This window comes from Urocampus carinirostris, chromosome 10 (assembly GCF_059441175.1).
Source record: "Urocampus carinirostris isolate Australia breed hairy pipefish chromosome 10, RoL_Ucar_1.0, whole genome shotgun sequence".
Taxonomy (NCBI): domain Eukaryota; kingdom Metazoa; phylum Chordata; class Actinopteri; order Syngnathiformes; family Syngnathidae; genus Urocampus; species Urocampus carinirostris.
Window position 1 is genome coordinate 3,254,205 of NC_142358.1, and position 21,375 is coordinate 3,275,579.

The 21,375-nt window shown below is 40.2% G+C and overlaps 1 protein-coding gene across 2 annotated transcripts in view; it reads left to right on the forward strand.

Annotated features, from left to right (window-relative positions):
- The window catches only part of urb1 (URB1 ribosome biogenesis homolog), a 72,556-nt gene that overhangs the window by 6,890 nt on the left and 44,291 nt on the right, over window positions 1-21,375 (forward strand). The window contains exons 9-17 of one of the 2 annotated variants that reach the window (XM_088346108.1): window positions 5,588-5,783; window positions 5,846-5,983; window positions 6,959-7,120; window positions 13,312-13,408; window positions 14,334-14,456; window positions 14,526-14,638; window positions 14,865-14,963; window positions 18,029-18,145; window positions 18,218-18,356. In XM_088346108.1, the coding sequence (XP_088202234.1) occupies window positions 5,588-5,783; window positions 5,846-5,983; window positions 6,959-7,120; window positions 13,312-13,408; window positions 14,334-14,456; window positions 14,526-14,638; window positions 14,865-14,963; window positions 18,029-18,145; window positions 18,218-18,356 (1,184 nt within the window). The remainder of the gene's footprint in view (window positions 1-5,587; window positions 5,784-5,845; window positions 5,984-6,958; window positions 7,121-13,311; window positions 13,409-14,333; window positions 14,457-14,525; window positions 14,639-14,864; window positions 14,964-18,028; window positions 18,146-18,217; window positions 18,357-21,375) is intronic. The other variant, XM_088346111.1, reaches the window with a different exon arrangement.

Here is a 21,375-nt window from a genome sequence, read left to right on the forward strand (position 1 = left end):
AATAGTCTGTAGTTTGCAATAATCTGTGGTCTGTGCAGCCCTTTTGAGACTCCTTGTGATTAAGGGTTATAAAAATAAACATGACTTGACTTCTCATATAAATATTCAGAGGTACCCGAAACAAGGTAACAGAAATTATATTAAATCGCAACAACTAATGTACAAAACCAGAAAGTTTAAAATAAAACGAAATTTTAAAAATTAAAAAAAATACTCAAATAAGTATGTAAACGTACAAAGGTAACTGGAATAAGGTAATACATTAGGCAGTGTTTCCCATTTGATTTTAGGAGACTGTGGTGGGATGGTCTGTGACCCTCGGGGTAGGGTGTGTTTGTGTGTGTACATTTTAGAGCCTGGTGTTGCCCTTTAGGGCATTTTGAGACCATTGAATGTAATATACGTATAAATTGCTGTATATGAACATAACAGGTTGGTATTAACGGGAGATCGACAGACGGGTCGGTGCAGCGTCTGCCGTCATTCGGACCCTGACCGGTCTGTCGTGGTGAAGAGGGAGCTGAGTCGAAAGGCAAAGCTCTCGATCTACCGGTCGATCTACGTTCCTACCCTCACCTATGGTCATGAACTTTGGGTCATGACCGAAAGAACTCGATCCCGGATACAAGTGGCTGAAATGAGTTTCCTCCGCAGGGTGGCTGGGTTCTCCCTTAGAGATAAGGTGAGAAGCTCAGTCATCCGGGAGGGACTCGGTGTAGAGCCACTGCTCCTCCGCGCTGAGAGGAGCCAGTTGAGGTGGCTCGGGCATCTAATAAGGATGCCACCTGGACGCCTCCCTCGGGAGGTGTTCCGGGCATGTCCCACCGGCAAGAGGCCCCGGGGGCGGCCCAGGACACGTTGGAGAGACTATGTCTCTCGGCTGGCTTGGGAACGCCTCGGGGTCCCGTCGGATGAGCTGGAGGAGGTGGCTGGGGATAGGGACGTCTGGGCTTCCCTTTTAACGCTGCTGCCCCCGCGACCCGACCTCGGATAAGCGGAAGACAATGGATGGATGGATGGAGGTTGGTATTATCCTTAAGAGCACACAAAGGTATATCAGGAATATTTCAAATTTAATCTTAAGTCAAAAAGCTATGACACAAAGTCATTGATTCATTCACACACTCATTCAGTCCATTGTTCATTCAATCACTACTGACACACTTTGAACCGTGCCATTGAACATTTAGTCTTTCTTGGCTTTGTAAAGAAAATTTCCATAGCTCTTCCAAAATTAAACACTTCAGGGTTTGGTCCAATTATGGAGACTCTAAGCCAGGTAGCAAGGTGTACTGATTGCAGTCTGTTCCTGAGGTTTGATTTGACCTATAAGATGTCTACAATTAGACAAAAGAAATCAAAGTGGGAGGTGCCTTTGGATTACACATTTGTACTCTACTTGACAATTGTGCACCATACACTCACGAAAAATACTATGCTTATTTGGCACACCTGTCAGCACCTCTAGTCATGCCCATACCCTGTTCATTGTGGAGAGGTCCCTCTCGCAGTTGATGCTGGAGACTGGAATGACCAGAGCAACTCCTGCCAAGTGGCTCAGCAATGGGTAGATTTGTCCCCATTCATCACATTCACTGGCCAGAAGAGACAGCACCTCAGCTTGGTTCTTGTCCTAGGAAATGTGTTTTAGAGAGATGTTAATTTCCATTATTTATATTGCACAGGTTGTATCATCATCTAAAATTGGAGTTTAGGGTTTGATTATAATAGTAACAAGTTGACCAGAATGATAACATTTAATGTGGGATTTAAGCTATCACATATTTTGATTCTGCTGCAGAAGAATGACTCATGCTTGCAATGTCTTGGTTGAGGTGGAGCCTCAGTATCATTCACCCACCTTGAATGCTTGTCCATGTAAGTTTTCCTTGAAGGAACGCCATTCCTGCAGCACTAAAGTCTCGTCAACATCAAGGAACTTCCTTGCCAAGGTCTGAAGATTGTGGATGCTTCCTTCCTGTGGTTTTCAAAACACTGAAGACTGCATTAATGTCCAGATTTTTTAACCTGGTTTCCAAGTGGCCTATCAGGCATCTGATGTAAGGTCTGGCAACCTGTAAGTTGCACAGGATAGAAATACAGGTTCAGATTCAGATCTACTTTATTGTCATTCTAGTACACGTGTATACAGAACGAAATGTCGATACATCTGACCCGCACAGTTTCCTTGAATGTACAGATATAAATAAATGTTGTATTGAGTTGTAGTATTGAGTGCTAATAATATACTAAATAATTATGGCTATGTATAGTATTTTACAGTAGCGCAAATAGTGCAAGAGGAGTAGCCAACCAGATGTGCAAGATGGGCAATCAGGTAAACAAGTCAGGTAAACAGAACAATAACACTGTAACAATAACACTGTAAGTACGATAGTGCAGAGAAACAGATGTGCAAGGAGTGGCTAGCTATACAGAACTGCCAGTAGTGCAAAAAGTCAAACAGAACCCACAGATTTACAGATTAGCAGCAGTTTAGATTTACTATGTGTTTGAGTGACCATTTAACAGTCTAATGGCCAGGGGGACAAGACTATTGTGGAACCTGGTGGTCCTGCACCGCACACTGCAGTACCTCTTCCCAGAGGCTAGCAGAGTGAACAGTCCATGATGGGGGTGAGAGGGGTCCTTGATAATGTTCTTAGCTTGGGATAGGCAGCGCTTCTGGCCAATGTCCTGAATGGAGGGAAGAGAAGTCCCGATGATTTTCTCTGCTGTCCTCGTCACTCTCCTCACACTACCCCAGTCGGTAGTGCTGCAGCCTCCACACCACACAGAGATACAGCTGGTCAGGATACTCTCTATGGTGCCCCTGTAGAATGTGATGAGGGAGGGTGGGGGCAGGCGGGCTCTCCTCATCCTCCGCAGGAAGTACAGGCGCTGCTGTGCCCTCTTAACCAGTGATGCAGTGTTCACGGACCAGGTGAGTTTGTTTGTGATGTGCACCCCTAGGAACTTGATGCTGCTGACAACCTCCACAGCCTTGTGTTGATGAAAAGTGGGGCATGGTTGGGCTGGTTTTTTCTGAAGTCGACAATGATCAAATTCCCCAACTCTTCTAACAGCAGGAAATGGTTTGCTGTTTGTCTTTGTTGCTTGGAAGTAGGGACATTAAAAACCCCAACCCTAACCCATGCCTAGTAACCCTGATGGGTACCTGTTCTATGTTTGAATCTTTCAAACCAACCCCGGCTCGCTTTAAAAGTGAAGTAAGGAAGTATTACTTTCAACACCCTGCTAACTCCTTGTCCTTGATAAAGATTAGTAGCAACTTTTCCATTTCCTCGATCATCTGAGGCCTTTGCTTGGTAACTGCTGTCACTCCCATTGCCACATCAGCTTTCTTTATCGCTTCTTTGTTTATGAAAGTCGTAATTGTCGACTTTGCAATGCCACATTGCTAGGCGAGATCAGACACTCGAACCATTTTCATACTTAGCGATTATTTCCTTTTTCAGTCCAATAGTTTGCCTTACTGTTTTCCTCTTATCCTTCCCTTTATCGTTGTTATTCTTGGGACCCATGTTCAAAAGCAAAGCAAAAGCACAAACTAGGAAAAAAATGACTTTGAAAATGACGTACCCCTTCACTCATTGACGGTCTGGATAGAAATTACGCTATAGTTAGGCTAATTCGCGCTACCGAGTGCATTTCTGCGCCACTTGTTAAATGCAAAATCTCATTCGATCCGACAATTTTCGGCTATTTTGACTCTGCTGTTTTCGGTTGGGCACCTAATTCCGATGTTGAGCATCGAAACAATTTTTGTGCACATTTGTTGGTCGAACGCCGATTTGGTTGAGCATTGAGGCAGTTGAGGACCGGGGTACCACTGTATTATATATTTTTTCTCGGCAAGGAGCGGAGCAGGGCCGGGAAACAAGACTGTGACCGGCCACCACAGTCTCGTTCATTGGTGGGAAACACTGCATTAGGTTTACAAACAGAATATAAAGTCAAACAAACATCTAAAACCAAGTAAAATGTGCAAAAGCTTTTCAGGTAAAGATGGAGAGGAGAAAAATCTAAATTAATTACCCCAATCCTAATATCTGACTATTATACTCTTATATGTTGTCCCTCAATTGTCTCTCTACTCATCAGAACCTTTGTTTCCTGGCTTTTCCGGAGCCAAAGTCATTAATTACATCATTGTAAGAAATATAAGATATATATATATATATATATATATATATATATATATATATATATATATATATTCCATATACTCTATTTTTAAGACCCCAGGGCGCATTGTGTTAAAAGGCGCAGTCTCTGTAGCTGGTTCCATTTCTGTATTTAACACATATACAGGGCGTCCTGCACGATAGGGCTCTGGTGTGCTTTGCTGCAACCGTCTTACAAAAACACAGACAAGCATTCAAGTGTGCATATTTAAAAATATTGTGAGTGTGGTGGTGGTTTATTTAACCATTGATTCCAAGACACATGGACAAAAACTGGTCAGAGTTTGTTTTTCAGCTTCCTTCACTTGTGAACCATTGATTCATTAATCTTAAATTCTCTCGCGGCTGCTTGGTTTTTATGTTCTCCCGCGTAGAGAAAAAAATCAACACCATGGGGACGAAAACACGTAAAGTATTCAATGGACGGAAAGTGAGGTTTTGGATTCAATGGATATTTGGGGGGACAAGTCTGTTCAGCCTCCGGTAGCACAATAACTTTCAAATTGCTAGATACGCTTCTTCTTAGGTTTAACGGCAGTTGGTATACAGTAAGACCTCGGTTATCACCACCCGCGATAAGTGAAAATCCGCGAAGTAGCGACACCTCTTCAAAAATGTTTTGTTTTTTAAAAAAAAAAATACCATTACAGACCGCAAAGCTCTGAATCCGCGAACGTCGAACCGCGAAGTAGCGAGGTTCCACTGTACATCTCTTTGGTGCATTACTGCCCCCTTTCACCACATCCTGGTCACCGTTTTACTTCTCAAATCCTGTTGAAAATTCCTGTACTCAAAAAATGTAAAATAACCCTCCGTTGAGGCCCACAGTCCAAGTCCAGCTCTCTTTTAATTGAAAATTCCATTACTTCCACCAGCCCTTTCTACATTTTCTACCTCTGAACAATGTTGGCATCCTTGAGTACTTTTGCAAACAATAGCGGTATTACGTGTGACTTCACGTGTCCTCTTCTGCACAAGCGAGACACTTGTCGGGTTTACGCGGGAGAATAATTCATGGAAGTCACAGGAGATCACATACAAGTCGCATTTAGTCGGAAATGTGAACGATCTCACAAAACCATCGGATTTCAGCCACCAAGCTGGTCCACATCCGCCACTTTACATCACACACAGGGCGCTCCTCACAATAGGGCACGCCGCTCAATTTGGAAGAAAATCTGAGACTTTTATGTCCGCCGTATGGTCGTGAAAATACGGTAAGTTAGCCGCTCTTTGGCGTCCCCTCGTGGTCGTGGGGCCCTATGCAGCCGCTAAGTTTGCTTATGCCTTGTTACAGTACTTGTGAAAGACAAATCCGTAATGTGTTCCCTGTGTAACGCTTTACTCCCTGTTAATGGCCATCTGGGTTTTCTCCACAGAGCCGGCAACATTGTGTTGCTACAGTTTCTGGTGGGTTTGAAGCAGGCCATCGAAGATGAGCTTGTATCCGAGCTGGTGGTCCGCACACTCACAGCCAGCCCTGACGTCCTCACCCGCTACTTCAAGGAGACTCAGTACTCGTATACACCCAGGCCCAAAAAGGCTTGGCAAGACAATGTTAAGCTACTCAAGAAGGTCAGAATGCACCTGATTTTTGGGGGGTTGGTCAGCTAATCTTATGTCTATTATCACATCAGATCTACGAGGCCCAGCCTGAAATTAACGTAATTTTCCAATCGCGTGAGCAAGTTCCCCTCCCTCAACTGGTCTCCATGATCATGGTGCTTTCGCTGCCTCCAGTTTGCAACAAGGCCTTTTTCGTGCAAGGCCTCTCTGTAAGCTCGCCATTACACTCACACTACAGTAAATACGAAGAGCAGACCCTGAATACGAAATTATTTTTTTTTGAGCCTAGAAACTTATGATAATTAGCTAATGCCTTCTAAACCAGAAAACATTAAAATAATGAAATGGTATAGTTGTGTGAAATATTTGTCTGTATGATTGAATAACATGAGTAAATATAAAGGAAAAAGAAGATTTGATTTGGTTCTGATGTGACTTAAGCTGGCAAAGTGGGGTCGTGGGTGGATAGAAAACAGGGGAGAAGACCTTTGATTAAAAACATTTTAAATCTTCAACTTGCGAAGATGGTCATGCCCTTCGAAGACTTTTCTGCTTGAATATTAATAACTGTCCCAATCGTTGATTGATCTGTGTGTGTGTGTGTGTGTGTGTGCACGTGTGTGTGTGCACTCTTTGTATACGTTAATAATCACAAACTTTGTTTCCATGGTTATCGTGTTTTTTTTCTCCCTTTGGCATCACTGCAAGTCCTGGCACCCATAGCTAATTAATCCATTACATGTTGGATTGCACGAACTTGCACATTCTTTATGATGCGCGCACACGATTCTGAAATAAACCGAGAGACAAAGGCATTGTGGGAGGTAGTTCAGCCAATTGCATATCTGCATTTTCATGATGCCTTGACACAAACTAATAGAGCTGCATTATATATGCTGGCGACCATCAGCAGACAGGAATTTTAGAGACATAACTCATCATACGCACACGCATCGCAAAGTTTCAATTTTAGACATTTTTGGGCACGTAAAATCATTTATTTTGTTAATGTTGTATGGTGAAAATGCCATGACAAGGGGTGGAAAAAACACATCTTAAATTACAATATGAAAAAGTTTTAAACCAGGGATGCCATAACCCGGGGGCTATACTGTACTACTAAAGGGGCCTGCATATCAAACTTTGAGATTCACTCAATCATTTTTTGCCTTCTTTGCTGGTAGTTTGCTAACACAGCAGTACAATTCACCACTTTCCACATGATGAGCTTCATCTTGAAGAAAGCCAACAAGAACATAGAGTTTCTTCAGGACCACCGCTCTGATGTCTACGCACCTGACGTGATTGCTGAGCTGTTGCAGCAATACAGAGAGATTCTTTGCAAGGTTAACAAACACACACACACACACACACACGAACTAAGGATGCACGATGAAAATTTGGGGCTGAAGACAGAAAATTTGTCACGCTTGGCTGAAAACTGAAAATAATTTATAGAAAAGTTTTTTAAATATATTAACTTCTTACTTTGCTCTGAAATGTACATTATAAAACTCTAAATAACTGACAAGGGTATAACTTGAAGCTATTTTTGTTTTACGTATTAAATTCTTATTAAAAAGGGCATTTAAGTGCATAAAAAAGTAAAACTGTGGAGGTATCTAAAATCAAATGACACAAGAAACTTCATTCTTCTTTGAATAAAGTGGCTGGTTATAGTGAAACATATCACTTGTAACTTCTACACTGCAAAATCTCGCTGGTCTGCTTTTTGCTAAGTACGTACTTTGGGTACATACTGTAAAATTTGGACACGCACCTGATTATAAGCGAACCCAGTAAATTTTTAAAGAAAAAAAACATTTTTTACATACATAAGCCCCACCTGGCTATAAGCCGCATGTTTCCACATTGAAATATGATATATTTTTAAAGACGGTACACACAAAGAGTTTTAGTTATATACCTTAACCCCTTAACGTTCCACCGGTGGGCCACCTGACTTTTGATTAAAAGAATACATGTACGTTGTCACCATTTACTGAAATTCGGCGTTTCACATATCATTGGAAAGCTTAAACTCTTACGATTCAAGATTTGACCCTTTAAAAATATACTCATCGGAGAAATATCAAGATCAGTCTGAAACAAGATACCCGAAAAATATATCAGTGAGATAACTCACCAGTATGTGCCCTGGCCGTCTTCAGCTTCTTTTAGTGCCGAGAAAAGGGCTTTGTTACATCAAGGACGATCCATAGAATCCAACCGTGTAAAATATTTCCTCCAAAACACACAACAATGCCGACAAATCAATAGGAATCCACCTTTAACAATTTTTGCTTTGTGGACATTGCTTCTTGTAGTCCATTCCTTTCACCACATTATTTCAGTTTACAAATAAACAGACGTGTTAAATTATTTTCAATATGTTAGCCCCCCTTTTTTCAATTGACACCTTTTCCATGATAAGGGTCTGTTATGCTAGTTTTATTCATGCAAAGAGTGCGAAAATACAATAAACTTGCATCATCCTAGACACATATATTACTTGTGTCTCACGCTTATCTTAACTGCTCAGGCGCCCCTGATGCCCGTGAGAAGACGTGCGTAAATTAGCCGCCATTGCATGAGTCGCAGGGTTAGGAAAAAAGTTTGGGGGGAAAAGTCGCAGCTTATAGTCCAAATTTTATGGTACTTTTTGGGCCAGGACAGTGAATAGTAAATGGTCTGCATTGTTATAGCGCTTTTCAAGTCAATGAAGACCTCCCAAAGCGCCTCACACTTAACCATTCACACACACTCGCACACCGATAGCTGGCAATAACTTTGTAGAAGGCTTTCTATGAATTGTTCTTGCTGAGGCACTCTTCTATCTCCAAGCATTGGTCTTCGATTCAATTTCTCATTTGCTTCACTCAAGTGAAAAGAAAATGGGAGTAGGAGGGAATTGATCATGATAGTCTAGTAGTAGCCGCTGTCTAGTCAAGTCAAGTCATTTTTATTTGTATAGCCCTAAATCACGAAGAGTCTCAAAGGGCTTAACAGATTATTACACAGACTATTTTTCAGCCGACGAGAAGAGTAGGTTATTCATATGCTATGGAGTAGAAGTGAGTTTTAAGTTTAGATTTAAACATTTCCACTGAGGTTGCAGATCGGATCTCAGGGGGAAGAGCATTCCACAGCACCGGTGCCCGGATGGAGAACGCTCCCGAACCAGCAGAACACTTCTTTGCTCTTGGGATCACCAGAAGACCGGCACTCTCAGATCGTAGGCTGGACCGGGACATAGGGGCAAATCAGATCTGAAATATAAGAGGGAGCAAGTCCATGTATGATTTTGTATAATACTAAGAGAACCTTGAAATCACATCTAAGGCTAACTGGGAGCCAATGCAGGTTAGCCAAAATCGGTGTTATATGATTGTACTTTTTTGTCCTAGTTAAAAGCCTCGCTGCGGCATTTTGTACCATTTGAAGAGACTTGATTCTAGACTTCGGGAGACCAGAGAGTAGTGCATTACAGTAATCGAGACGGGAGGTAACAAATGCATGAATTATAATTTCCGCATCCGACTGAGACAGTATTGAACGGATTTTAGCAATGTTACGAAGATGGAAGAAAGCGGTTCTAGTAATTGTCTTTACATGCATTTCAAAGGATAGATCAGGGTCAAATATGACACCTAAATTTTTAACTGAGTCACTCTGTGTGATGTGACCTTTGTCAATGTTCACAGCAGTTTTTGAGAATAAGTCACGGCATTTAGATGGACCAATGACTAACATTTCGGTCTTTTCAGAGTTAAGACGCAAGAAATTGAGTGACATCCACTCTTTTATCTCAATGAGGCAGGCCTCCAAATTTCCACAGTTTAGTGTGGGAGATTCCTCCAACGGAAGATATAGTTGAGTGTTGTCTGCGTAGCAGTGGAAGCTGATATTGTACTTGCGAATAATATCACCTAATGGAAGCATGTAAATGCTGAAAAGAAGGGGGCCAAGCACTGAACCCTGTGGAACACCGCAGGTAACATTAAAGGGCTCAGATGTCATTTCACCATATTTAACACAGTGCGTCCTATCTGAGAGGTAGGATCTGAACCACGAGAGGACGGTTCCTGAGAGACCAATCCATTTTTCCAACCGTTCTTGTAGGAAATTGTGGTGCACTGTGTCAAAAGCAGCACTAAGATCCAGCAGCAGCAAAAGTGATGAAGCGCCAGAATCCATTGCCAGTAGGAGATCATTTGTTACCTTGATCAGAGCTGTCTCAGTAGAGTGGTTAGCCCTGAATCCTGATTGCATGGATTCAAAAAGGGTATTCTCGGATATGTAATCATTCAGCCGCTGTGCCACTACTTTTTCAAGTACTTTAGAGAGGAAAGGTAGGTTTGACACAGGTCTATAATTATTTAAGATTTCTGGATCAAGGTTGGGTCGTTTCAGTGTGGGTTTAATAACGGCGGACTTAAAAGCTGCTGGAACTACACCTGAGGAGAGTGATAAGTTTATAATATTTAGAACTGAAGGTCCAAGGACGCCAAAAAGACTTATAATAAGTGAACTTGGGAGCGGGTCGAACTGGCAAGTCGTCGGTTTGGCCGCATTCACCACCTGTTTGAGATCATCAAGTGACAGTTCACTAAAACCGGACAATTTCCCAGGACAGCCACCCTGTCGTGCATTTGTAGATTTCAGCCCTTTTATAAGTGTGGTATTAATAATTTCTTTAGCAATTTCTTCCTGTATGCATTGAATATTCTTAGTAAAGAAGACCATTAAGTCATGAGCAGAGTGCGTCGGACTATCTGCGATAGTCTGTTGCCTTGTAAGCGATGCTACAGTGTCAAAAAGGGCTTTGGGATTGTTCTTTTGAGACGCAATCACCTTCGAAAGGTAGGCGGATTTTGCAGAGGCAAGGGCCGCTTTATACTTTAACAAGCTATCACACCAGGTTTGATGGAAAACCTCAAGCTTGGTAGCGCACCATTTTCTTTCCAATTTCCTGCATTCTTGTTTAAGGGTTCTAGTTTCATCAGTAAACCAAGGCGTGCGTCTTTTAGGACGTGATTTTAGCTTTATGGGCGCTATTGAATCCAGGACACTAGTCAGGGTGGTATTTAACTCATTCATGAGTGAGTCAATCGAGCCATTGTATAAAGGAAAGGACGCAACTGCTCCAGGAAGGAGTTCAAAGAGCTCAGAAACTGTGCCAGTGCTTATATTGCGTCCGCTAAATCCTTCAGCTTTTTTAACACTACATTTAGCTAGCACCTCAAATGTAACTAAATAATGATCCGAGATAACGGTAGTACACGGTAACACCATAATGTTTGAGGTTAAAACTCCTCGAGTCAGAATCAAGTCTAGCGTGTTTCCATTTTTATGGGTTGGCAAATCAACCAGTTGATTAAAACCAAATGCATCAATTAGAGACCTAAATGCAATAGTAAGTGAACTGAGTGGGGAGTTCATATGAATGTTAAAGTCCCCCATAATTATAATTTTGTCTGCATAGGTTACTAGTTCAGACAAAAGTTCAGCAAATTCGTCTAAGAAAGTTGTGTATGGCCCAGGTGCGCGATAGATAGTTATTACATAAATTGACAATAGAGAGGACCGCATCACAATATCCTCAAACGCCTTGTAATTATTAGAGGTACGAGGATTAAATTTGAGCGATTTTTCAGAAATGAGCGCGACACCGCCACCCTTTTTCAATGTGCGTGCTACATGGCTACTCGCGTAGTGAGGGGGTGAAGCATAATTTAGCGCTAAATACTCATCCGGGCGTAACCAAGTTTCACAAAGACCCATACAGTTAAGTTTATAATCACGAATAATGTTATCAACAAGTAAAGCTTTAGGAGCAAGCGATCTAATATTTAAAAGACCAAATTTTAGCTTTGCTGAATCATTTGACTTAGCTGAAGTCTTTGTAGTCTTTGTAGAGATCTTCAAAAGATGCCGCCGTTGGGGCCGTTCGTGAGCGCTGAGTGTAAAGCTTCGGTTGTCCGGCGAGGAATGAATGGTGGAATTAGGTACATCCTCGCGTCCTTCTTGCTCCTTAGACTTCGCACGCTTCACACATCTACCTGCACGGCAACCACGCTTCTGTTTACTGTCTTTACGGCGCCGTTGTCGTCGTTTATTAGGAGGAATAGCTGTCCACAAGGATGCCGGATCTCTTTGAAGTTCGCTCGGTATATCATAGGTGGTATAAAAAGTGCCCGAAAAGTCGAAATTTAGACGCCCACCCAACCGAATAAATTCGTCCCTACTGTAAGTATTTTTGGCCACACATGTGTCCAAAAGTGAAAGCAAAAAAGACAAGAGAACGGCAATAAATAGAAGATTAGCTGGAGAGCAACTAGCCGCAGCATCCATGCACGCCGCCATGTTGAATCCAAATTAATGCAACAAAAATTATTTGCCTAAGTAAAATACTAATTATCTATCAATATACCCCAAGCTATATCCACCTTTTTGAAGATGGCTAGAGTCAAGATCACATTCATTCCCCTATGCTCCTCCTAACCTTACACCAAACCTTAAGCCCACAGCACAAGGGATGATTTGCTGTGCCTTGCTAACCCTTCATTAGCAGAGAGGCCTGACAGCATACACTGCTTTACCTCTTTGCATAATACGTGTCAATATCAGTCATTCTTAACTATCTTTCTCCATTCACATCTTTCCCTAGCAAACTCATGCATGTATTGAATTTACCGACCTCACATCAAGAACAAGTTTCCACTTATTCGGTCTCCCACCACTTTGGCACTACATACTCTTTTAGTCAAACGGCCTTCATCGATTCTTTCCATATGTCCAAACCATCTCAGAGCATTTTCATCAACCCTCTCAACAAGCTCTCTCATCAGACCAGTTCTTCTCCTTACGTTCTTCTCATTAACCTATCCAGTTGTGTCACTCCACACATACTACGCAAACATTTCCTTTCAAAGAAATTGAAACTTTTATACTCAATCACTCCTAAACATCACGGCTCTGAGCCATACGTCACTGTTGGTACCAACAAATTTTCATACAATTCTCGCTTGGCATCCATTCGCAGATCTCTACATTTAAACAATCGGTTCAGCACACCCATTGCCATGCACCCTTCAGCGACCCTTTTCTTCACATCCTCCTCCAAACCACCCCCTGCTGCCACATACAAACCCAAATACTTAAAATCATATACCACCTGCAACTTACACTATTCAGCAAAATCTTGAATCCACCTACCTTACCACTTCTCGAACACCTTATTACCTTACTCTTGTCTGCATTCACCTTAACGTTTGTTCTCTTATACACTCTATAAAACTCAACTACCAAAGCACTCAGTACTGCTTATAATAATAGTTCATTAAAATCTTGGTAAATAGCTTAGCGCCAGCCAATCTATTTTGGGGATAAATGGACTTGAATGTATGACTCACTAGATAATTTTCGGCAGAAAAAGGTGCCCAAAATTAAGCACATCCCTAAAATACAAACAAAAAAAACCCCAAATTTCATATCTCCAAATGCAAATGTTTCTATTTGTCAATTTTTTTCTTAGATTTTACCAGATATGTTGAGTGTCATCTCAAACTGGCAGAAGCTCAGCAAGAAGGACCAAACACAAGGCGAAAAAAGTAGGACAGACAACGGAGCAGGTTTGGAACCGACAAAGATGATTGAGACACTTTTGAAGATATTTTCAGACCATGTCATGCAAAAATATGTTTTTAATTAAGAGCATATGTATCAGTAGCTAATTAATTATCACACATGTAAAGTACTTCAAAAAATCTTTGTTGTGTTTGTGAGTGTAGCACATATTGGTGTCAATTATTTGTATCAATTATTGATTAAATAATCTGAAGACAAGTTTAATATTTCTATCGAGATTGTCCCTAAAGCACCACATCAGTTTTAATTTTTTATTAGGAGAACGGATGAAAACATTTCTAATCAGGCCTCAATCTGAAGTTTGGCTCTAATACAATTGAGGTGACATCTTTGTACTGTTTATTGGTTCATTATATTTTAATTGACAAGCACAGACGAACGTAATGGAATTGTAATCATGTGCATGTTTAATACTTATTGCTAATTCACAAAGGAATTTTGTTTAACCACTACATTCGGAACTAACTTATAAGTAAAAGAAGTAAAACTAGATAAAATTGGGATTATGCCATCAAATGAGAGAACAGTCAATTGGCCAATTTAAATTCTTAAAAAGAAGAATAGTCCAATTAACTTCACCCATCTTGGAGAACAGATACTAGATTTTTTCTAAATGGACACAAATGTTGTTGCTGTTAAAGCAAACTAACTCAGAACTAACTTTTTGCAAAAGTGAGGACTCTGTTAATCAGCTACATTTCTCAAAACAAATGTCGGTCATGTCACAGAACATGCACAGAATTAAACATAATTTGCATAGTTTTGACACATAAAAGATTCCTAGTTCAGTGTTTTGTTTTTAGAAGAAAGGACACCAAGGCTTTTACAATTTCTTCTTTTGAGTCAACCTTGACAGTGAAAAAAAAATCGTCTGCTTAATCTCTTATCATTAAACAAACTAATTTTCAGCTTGTGGAACGCCTGAAGTCATCTTGCTCAAAGCCCTCATCCTGCAAGTCATTTGTCTCTATCAAAAAGTTGTGCCGCACTTGGTTACCCAGTGCAAATTTGACTTCAGCAAGCTCCTCAAAGGTAATTAAGGGTATTTTAGGTTTTTGGTAGTTTCTAGTCAAAATAATTTATTATTTTTATGATCCTAAGGTATTATGTCAGAGGGTGGCATGAACGAAGAAGTCGCCCCCATTTTGCAGCAACAGATATTGCAGCTGGCTTTGGAACTCCCCGCAAGCAGGTTCTCATGGTTTCGTCTTCAGGTCAGAACTTTAAAAGACCTTTTTTTCTTGAAAAAAAAAAAAGAAGAAAGAAACAAATGCTGAAAACCGAGAAGCTTGAGTTTTCAAAATTGTGATTTTTCGATGACCAAATCTATTTTTATTGCTCCAGTATCAACAGCTACCAAATTTGGCGCTTCAGATGCAAGGGTCCTTGTACTTTCCCATCTTGATCTTATTTAATCATTCCTCGTTTCCCTCTCCATAGGAATTGGACGATAAGACAGTGCTCAGTTTGTTCCTCAAGCTATTTGTCAGCAGCCACTGCAGTTATCTGAAGACATCTATTCGAAAGCTTGTTCTTAAAGTAAGGAAGTACTCTGGCTGGGACGGAACACTTTTGTCACATTTCGATAATAAAACACAATATTTTAGTAGCGTATTACGTGGCTATTCCCAGTGGAGGTCGGTTGCAGGGGCTTCCCAGCACAGTCTGTATGGGACACATTAACAGCTCTGGGCATAAGTGGAAGGGAGAGGAAGGCAGCTGCCCATAGGGTGGGAGAAGCCGCAAAGAGAGCCTCTTGCTGGCTCTGGAGTAGGAGAGAGGAGTTTAGCTGGGGACCAGGAGAAGATGGCTAGTGACTGGTCATCACTGCCGGCCCTCCAACTCGTGGTTTAGGGTCGAAACGCCCAGTGACAGTTGGACACTGCCTGATGACATCTTCTCCTGGTTGAAGGCTACAGTCACTGTTTGAGCGACTGCAAAGTTAGCTCTGATTAGAAGTGTATGTAATAGTAATAGTAGAAGTAGCGTATTACAGTATTTGTAGTCCCATATTTGAATATAAAAATAGTAACTTTAAAAAATGGATTTAAGAACAAATCTGTCCCAAATTTCCCTTGCGTGTAGAGCACAAAGTTAAGAAGCTTTTCGGTAAGTGGAATTTTTGGGGATACAGTAGACCCTCGGAATATGGCATGAATCTGTTCTGAGGTGGGGATCACAAAATGAAATTGCATGGCGGTAGACAGAAACCTCTGGCTTTAATTAGTTTGCATTCATAACCCCTGGTATCCCATTTAAAACCTTTGAAAAACCACAATAGTATATAATAGGTCCTACTTAAGTCTAATACATGTGTATATGATTAAATAGCATTATAAATAACTAAAACATGTAAAAGAAATATTACAATTTATTTAATTTTGTTGTGACAAGCTTTGTGGGGTAGCGGGTAGATGCTAAAGGCGGGGTTAAGAGATGGCAATGCTGGATTACAAATGAAATGGATTTTAAAACTTCAACTTGCGGGGATTTCCATTCCCTGAAGATTATTCCCTGCCTTTATCGTCAATATTCTTAGTAATGGTCCCCATGGTTAATTGGTTACGGCCATGCAACCTTGCGATTGTTGTGCCTTCTTGTTTTTTTTTTAATAATTATGAGCTTTGTTTCCATCATTATCTTGTTTCTGCTCTATCTTTTAGCATTAGTGCCATCCGTGGACCCATCGCAAATATAGTACAAAAAGATACATGTTGTATTGCCGACTCGCAAAGTCTTTACAAAGCACACAAGATTCTGAACTGACTGAAGAGAAAAGCACTATTGGAGGTAGTTCAGTCAATAGCATATCGGCATTTTCATAATGCTCTGACGCGAACCATTAGTTGACCAGCATTCTATGTGACATCCACCGAAAGCAGACTGAAATTTTCCAAACTCATACACTGCAAGGTTTGAATTTTATAGGTTTTTGGGCACGCAAAATAATTTGTTGTTGAGGTCGTATGGTAGGAGAAATGCTGTATAGTGTCCAAAAAAGATCTTATTTCACACCATGTAATGAAAATTAAGCAGAAGGGGTCTTTGGTATATTGTGTTTTTTTTTAAATCTTCATGGTTGTCTAATTTTCATGACGTATTTTCGGATGATACCTAATTTTCAGAGATAAAAAAATAATTAAAGACGCTCCCCTACTTACAACCATTCGACTGGCATAAAGCGGTAGTTACGAACATTTTTTGCGGGATGTCGAAAAATATCCGGACATTGCTGTAAGTTAGATTTTGTATTTTGTGCACCTTTTTCCAAGAACAAAACATTACTGTAGTGCTTCCTTCCGCCGCTACCCGTGTGTGGCGCTATACCCAGCATCGACCCGGAAGTAAAAAAAAAAAAAAATCCTCTTCCTAATTCGTGTGTAAACATTCTATACTCTCAATACCAGGGGTCGTCAACCTAAGACGGGTTAACCAGTGGCATGCGAGCGCACGGCAAAATTATGATTATTTGAAAAAAATGTGCATTTTTACCTGAAATTTAGACATTTTCAGTTCCGCTCCGTGTTGTTTAGAGGCTTTACAGTAGCGCCCCCCCTCTTCTGCTCTGTGTGCGCGTGTGTGTCTGCACGGCGACTCGCAGAAGAGAAGAAATCAGTGTTTTGACCCAGCCACAGAAACGCCGGCACGAGATAAATGAATGAAAAAGGACAGCTCCTTCAGCGAAATAATCTCGTTCTTTGACTGCCGACTGGGGGCTTGTGCAAAAGATGACTGTGCATTTTGCCTCAAGAGCGTTGTACCTTGCACATCAAGTGTTAAACATCATTACGAGACAAAACATGAATTCAAGGCGTAGACATTAAAACGCGCTGTGTCGAGGTACGGCATACAAACACAGATTCTTAAAAACCTTTGTCACTGCTAAAAACACCACCACTGAAGCAAGTTATCCGATTGCTCACTGCATAAATAGCAAAGCACGGAAAACCATTTATATCTGAGACCAAATCAGCTGTTATTTTTGTTGCACTTATTTTCAAGTAGCCTTCTGCCTTGTTGCTTTTATTTAACATACATGCTGTCAACATACATCAAACGGCGCAGCCGCGAGCGGCAGCCTTTCCAGCAGCTCCGTGGTATTTCGCACTTTTTGTGATTTATTGTTTGAAGTGTCTTCTTCTATCTTCAGTGTGGCACTCCACACCGAAAAGGTTGCTGTCCCCTGGTCTATACTATCTCCAGTGCGCTAAGAACTTTGACATTTTTATTGTTTCTCGTGCATCCATTCAATATGGTTGGTGTAAAGAAGAGGCGAGCCATTTCTTTTGAAATGAAAGTGGAATTAGAAAGCTTGATGTGATTGAGGAATTGGTTGATCGCTTTTTTTTCCGTCACCTAAGTCTTGAAGCGCATCTTCCAAAAGTAAGTTAAACTTAACTTTATTTATCTTTATAGAGCATATTATTTTATGAAATGTTTATTTAGTACAAAACAATACAGGTTACCTATACATGCCTTAAACATACTTATACAAAAGTTAAACTTATAAAATATAGCACTGGAGCAACTTACCAACGATCGTCCGGAACTCGTTCGTAAGTAGGACAGCGTCTGTATGACAAAATACTGCTTTATGTGTTCAGGTATTAAAAGACAGTGGAGTGTTTGAGTACACCTGGGCGGAACTAGAGCTCTGGCTGGACCAACTGGACCGGGTAGAGCCGGGCCAACAAGAGACGGTCATCCAGTTCTTGGAGAGAGTGAGAGTGCATCTATGTAACCTACTCATCATCTTAATACTGGTACTAAACAATCAATTTTTTTATTTTCAGGTTTTCCTCCAGATTGTGCGCAATCCACACAAATACACAGATAAGGTTGCCAGTCTGGTGCAGGAGGCGGCATACCAGCAGTCCAACCTGAGTGGGCAGGATGGAGATGCGGCCAGTGTTTGTGTATCTCAAATTGACGGTAAGTTGCTTGTGTGTACAGGAAAGCAACAGGCTGCCGCTAAAAATGACCAACAAAAAACACAGTAATTATTACCTATATTTTTTTCACACAGCATTATTATAGGAGGTAAAACAAAATGTAGATTCTTATTGTGCTTTAGGATGATTAGCTCATGTCAAATTCCTATGAATAAAGATAAAAAGCAGAGGGGATTATTTACAAGCTGCATCTTGAGACTATCATAACGCTAAACTATTTGTTAGCTTGCTTTGTTGTTGCTTTACAGTACACCCCAGGGATACGACAACAATCCATTCTGAGGTTCGGATTCTAAGGTGAAGTTTTATATTTTAGGGATTGAAACCTATTGTTATTAGCTAACGTGCTCCAAACCCTCGTACCTCAGGTAAACACATTCAAATTGGTGTGACTAGAATAGAATAGAATATACCTTTATTATCATTGTTACATTGTTCGTGATGGGAATGAGTGGAGAGGTGTTGTTAAAGGATAGTGGGATGTTTGGCCGAGTTGTAAGGGATGGGCAGGGCAGGGGTAAACCAGTAAAAGCAGTCGGGCCCTGCTGTTGAACAAAAGTGTGTTGTCACCCTGACCCGAGTAACATGGCCTCTTTCTTGTGTCCCGTTCCATCTGGTGGGACGAAAGCGTGACCAACTTGGGTGCTGAGGCACTAAACTTGCTAGGGTGTTTGGGCATTTGGGTTGGCCATGGTCCCAAAATGTTTGTGTGTGTTTTGTGGTATTTTTTTCCCTTTTTATTTTCTTTGTTATTGTATGTGTATGACTTGCTGTCGGTCACCCCACTTGAGGGATATGACAATGGTAGATAGATAGATAGAAATCATTGTTACAAAATGGGTTGAACATATTGTGACAACGAAAACGTGGCACTCCAGTTTCACATTTAACTGTAAGGATAAAAAAAAACAATTTAAAATGAAAAAAAAAAAAGATAATTTACACAATATTTACACAAGAAAGTGTGGGTATGTAGTGGCAGAAGATATTTACATTGGGTGTTTACTTACAGGGGATCGTATTGGTGCAATATGCAGTAGTGCAAAATAGGCAACATTGTGCAAAGTAAGCATAGGCGTGAATACAATTATACATCTGTATGGGGTAGTGTTTTTGCAGTATGAGGTAGTGTGTTTGCAGTACGGAGGTAGTGTGTTAGCAGTATGGAGGTAGTGTGTTAGCAGGTATTCCTCCCTAAAATGTAAATAGTCTGCACTTATAGAGCATTTGTGGAGAGTTTGTTTTTTGTGCAGTGAGTGTTTAGGGTGGTGATGGCTCTGGGGTAGTAACTATCTCTGAGTCTGTTTGTTTTTGTTTTGTGTGACCTGTAGTGTCTGCCGGAGGGCAGCAAGTCAAAGAGGTGGTGGCCGGGGTAAGAATGAATGAATGAAAACTTTTATTTCGAACATTAAATTAAAAACATGACAAAAACAATGAGTCAACAACAAAATAATGTCACATAACATGTTCGAAAAGGGGTAGTCAGAAGCAGATGCTTATTTTTCCTACCCCTTTATCTTCCCTATTAAATACATTTTACAAATTCTACTTTCCTCTTATGTCTAATATAACAAAATCTCATGGATATACTTATTACATAGGTCAGATATCAATAATTATAACAATTACAATAATCACAGATTTTATTACACTAATCTTCGCAATACCCTTCCCTCAACGTCATAATACGCCTTGTTACCAAATGTCACTGCGGCACAATGATAATAACAGCAATAAAAATAAACATAATATTTATAATAACAGTTCTGATATAATAATAGCAACAATAACAACAAGTTTACCATAGTTTTAACGCAGTATTTCCAATCTCCCTCATATTCCATTTTCTTCATCCCTGTATTTTGCCAGTAATGCTTTTTTGTATTTAAATTTGAACACATGGATAGTTGGACATTGTTTGATCTCATCTTGTAAATTATTCCAAAGTTTGACTCCACACACAGACACACACATACTTTTCCTGGTTGTTCTCACCTTTGGGATTTTGAATTTACTACAGCCCCTCAAGTTATAATTTCCCTCTTTCCGAGTGAAAAATTGTATGTTTTCTGGCACTATGTTTTTGTTGACCTTAAATAACAGTTGTGAAGTGAAAAATTTTATTCAATCGTCCAATTTTAATAATTTGGACTGCATGAATAAATTATTGGTATGATCCCAATATCCTACCCTGTGTATGGTTCTTATTGCACGTTTTTGAAGGATAAAAAGGGGCTGTAGTGAACTTTTGTAATTATTGCCCCAGACTTGTGCACAGTATGTTAAATATGGCAGAACTAGAGAACAATATAATAAATACAATGCATTATAATTTAAAAGACATTTGGCTTTATTAATTATTGAAATGCTTTTAGATACCTTAGTTTGTATGTGTCTGATGTGTGTTTTCCAACTTAATTTATTGTCTATTATGACCCCTAAAAACTTAATTTCTGATACAATGTCTATTGCGACACCATCCATTTTTACTTCTAAATCTTGATTTGCCTTGCGATGACCAAATAATATTACTTTGGTTTTATTTAAATTTAAAGATAATTTATTTATATCCATCCATACTTTTAGGTTAATTAGTTCACGATTAATACAGGTTACCAAATCAATATAGTTATCATTTGAATAGAAAATGTTAGTGTCGTCTGCAAATATTACTATTTTCAATAGTTTTGAAACATTAAAAATATTGTTAATACCTAAATTAAATAACTGGTCCCAGGATAGAACCCTGTGTTACTCCACAACAGATGTCCAAGTATTCAGATGACAACTCTCCCATTTTTACATATTGCTTCCTCCCCGTCAAATAACTTTGAATCCATTGCAAAGCCACTCCCCTGATGCCATATTTTTCCATTTTTTTTAATAGTATATTATGATTAATGGTATCAAATGCTTTCTTAAAGTCAATAAATACCCCGACTGCGTATCTCTTTTTTTTCTATACTATGGGTGATTTCTTCTACTGCATCAATAATTGC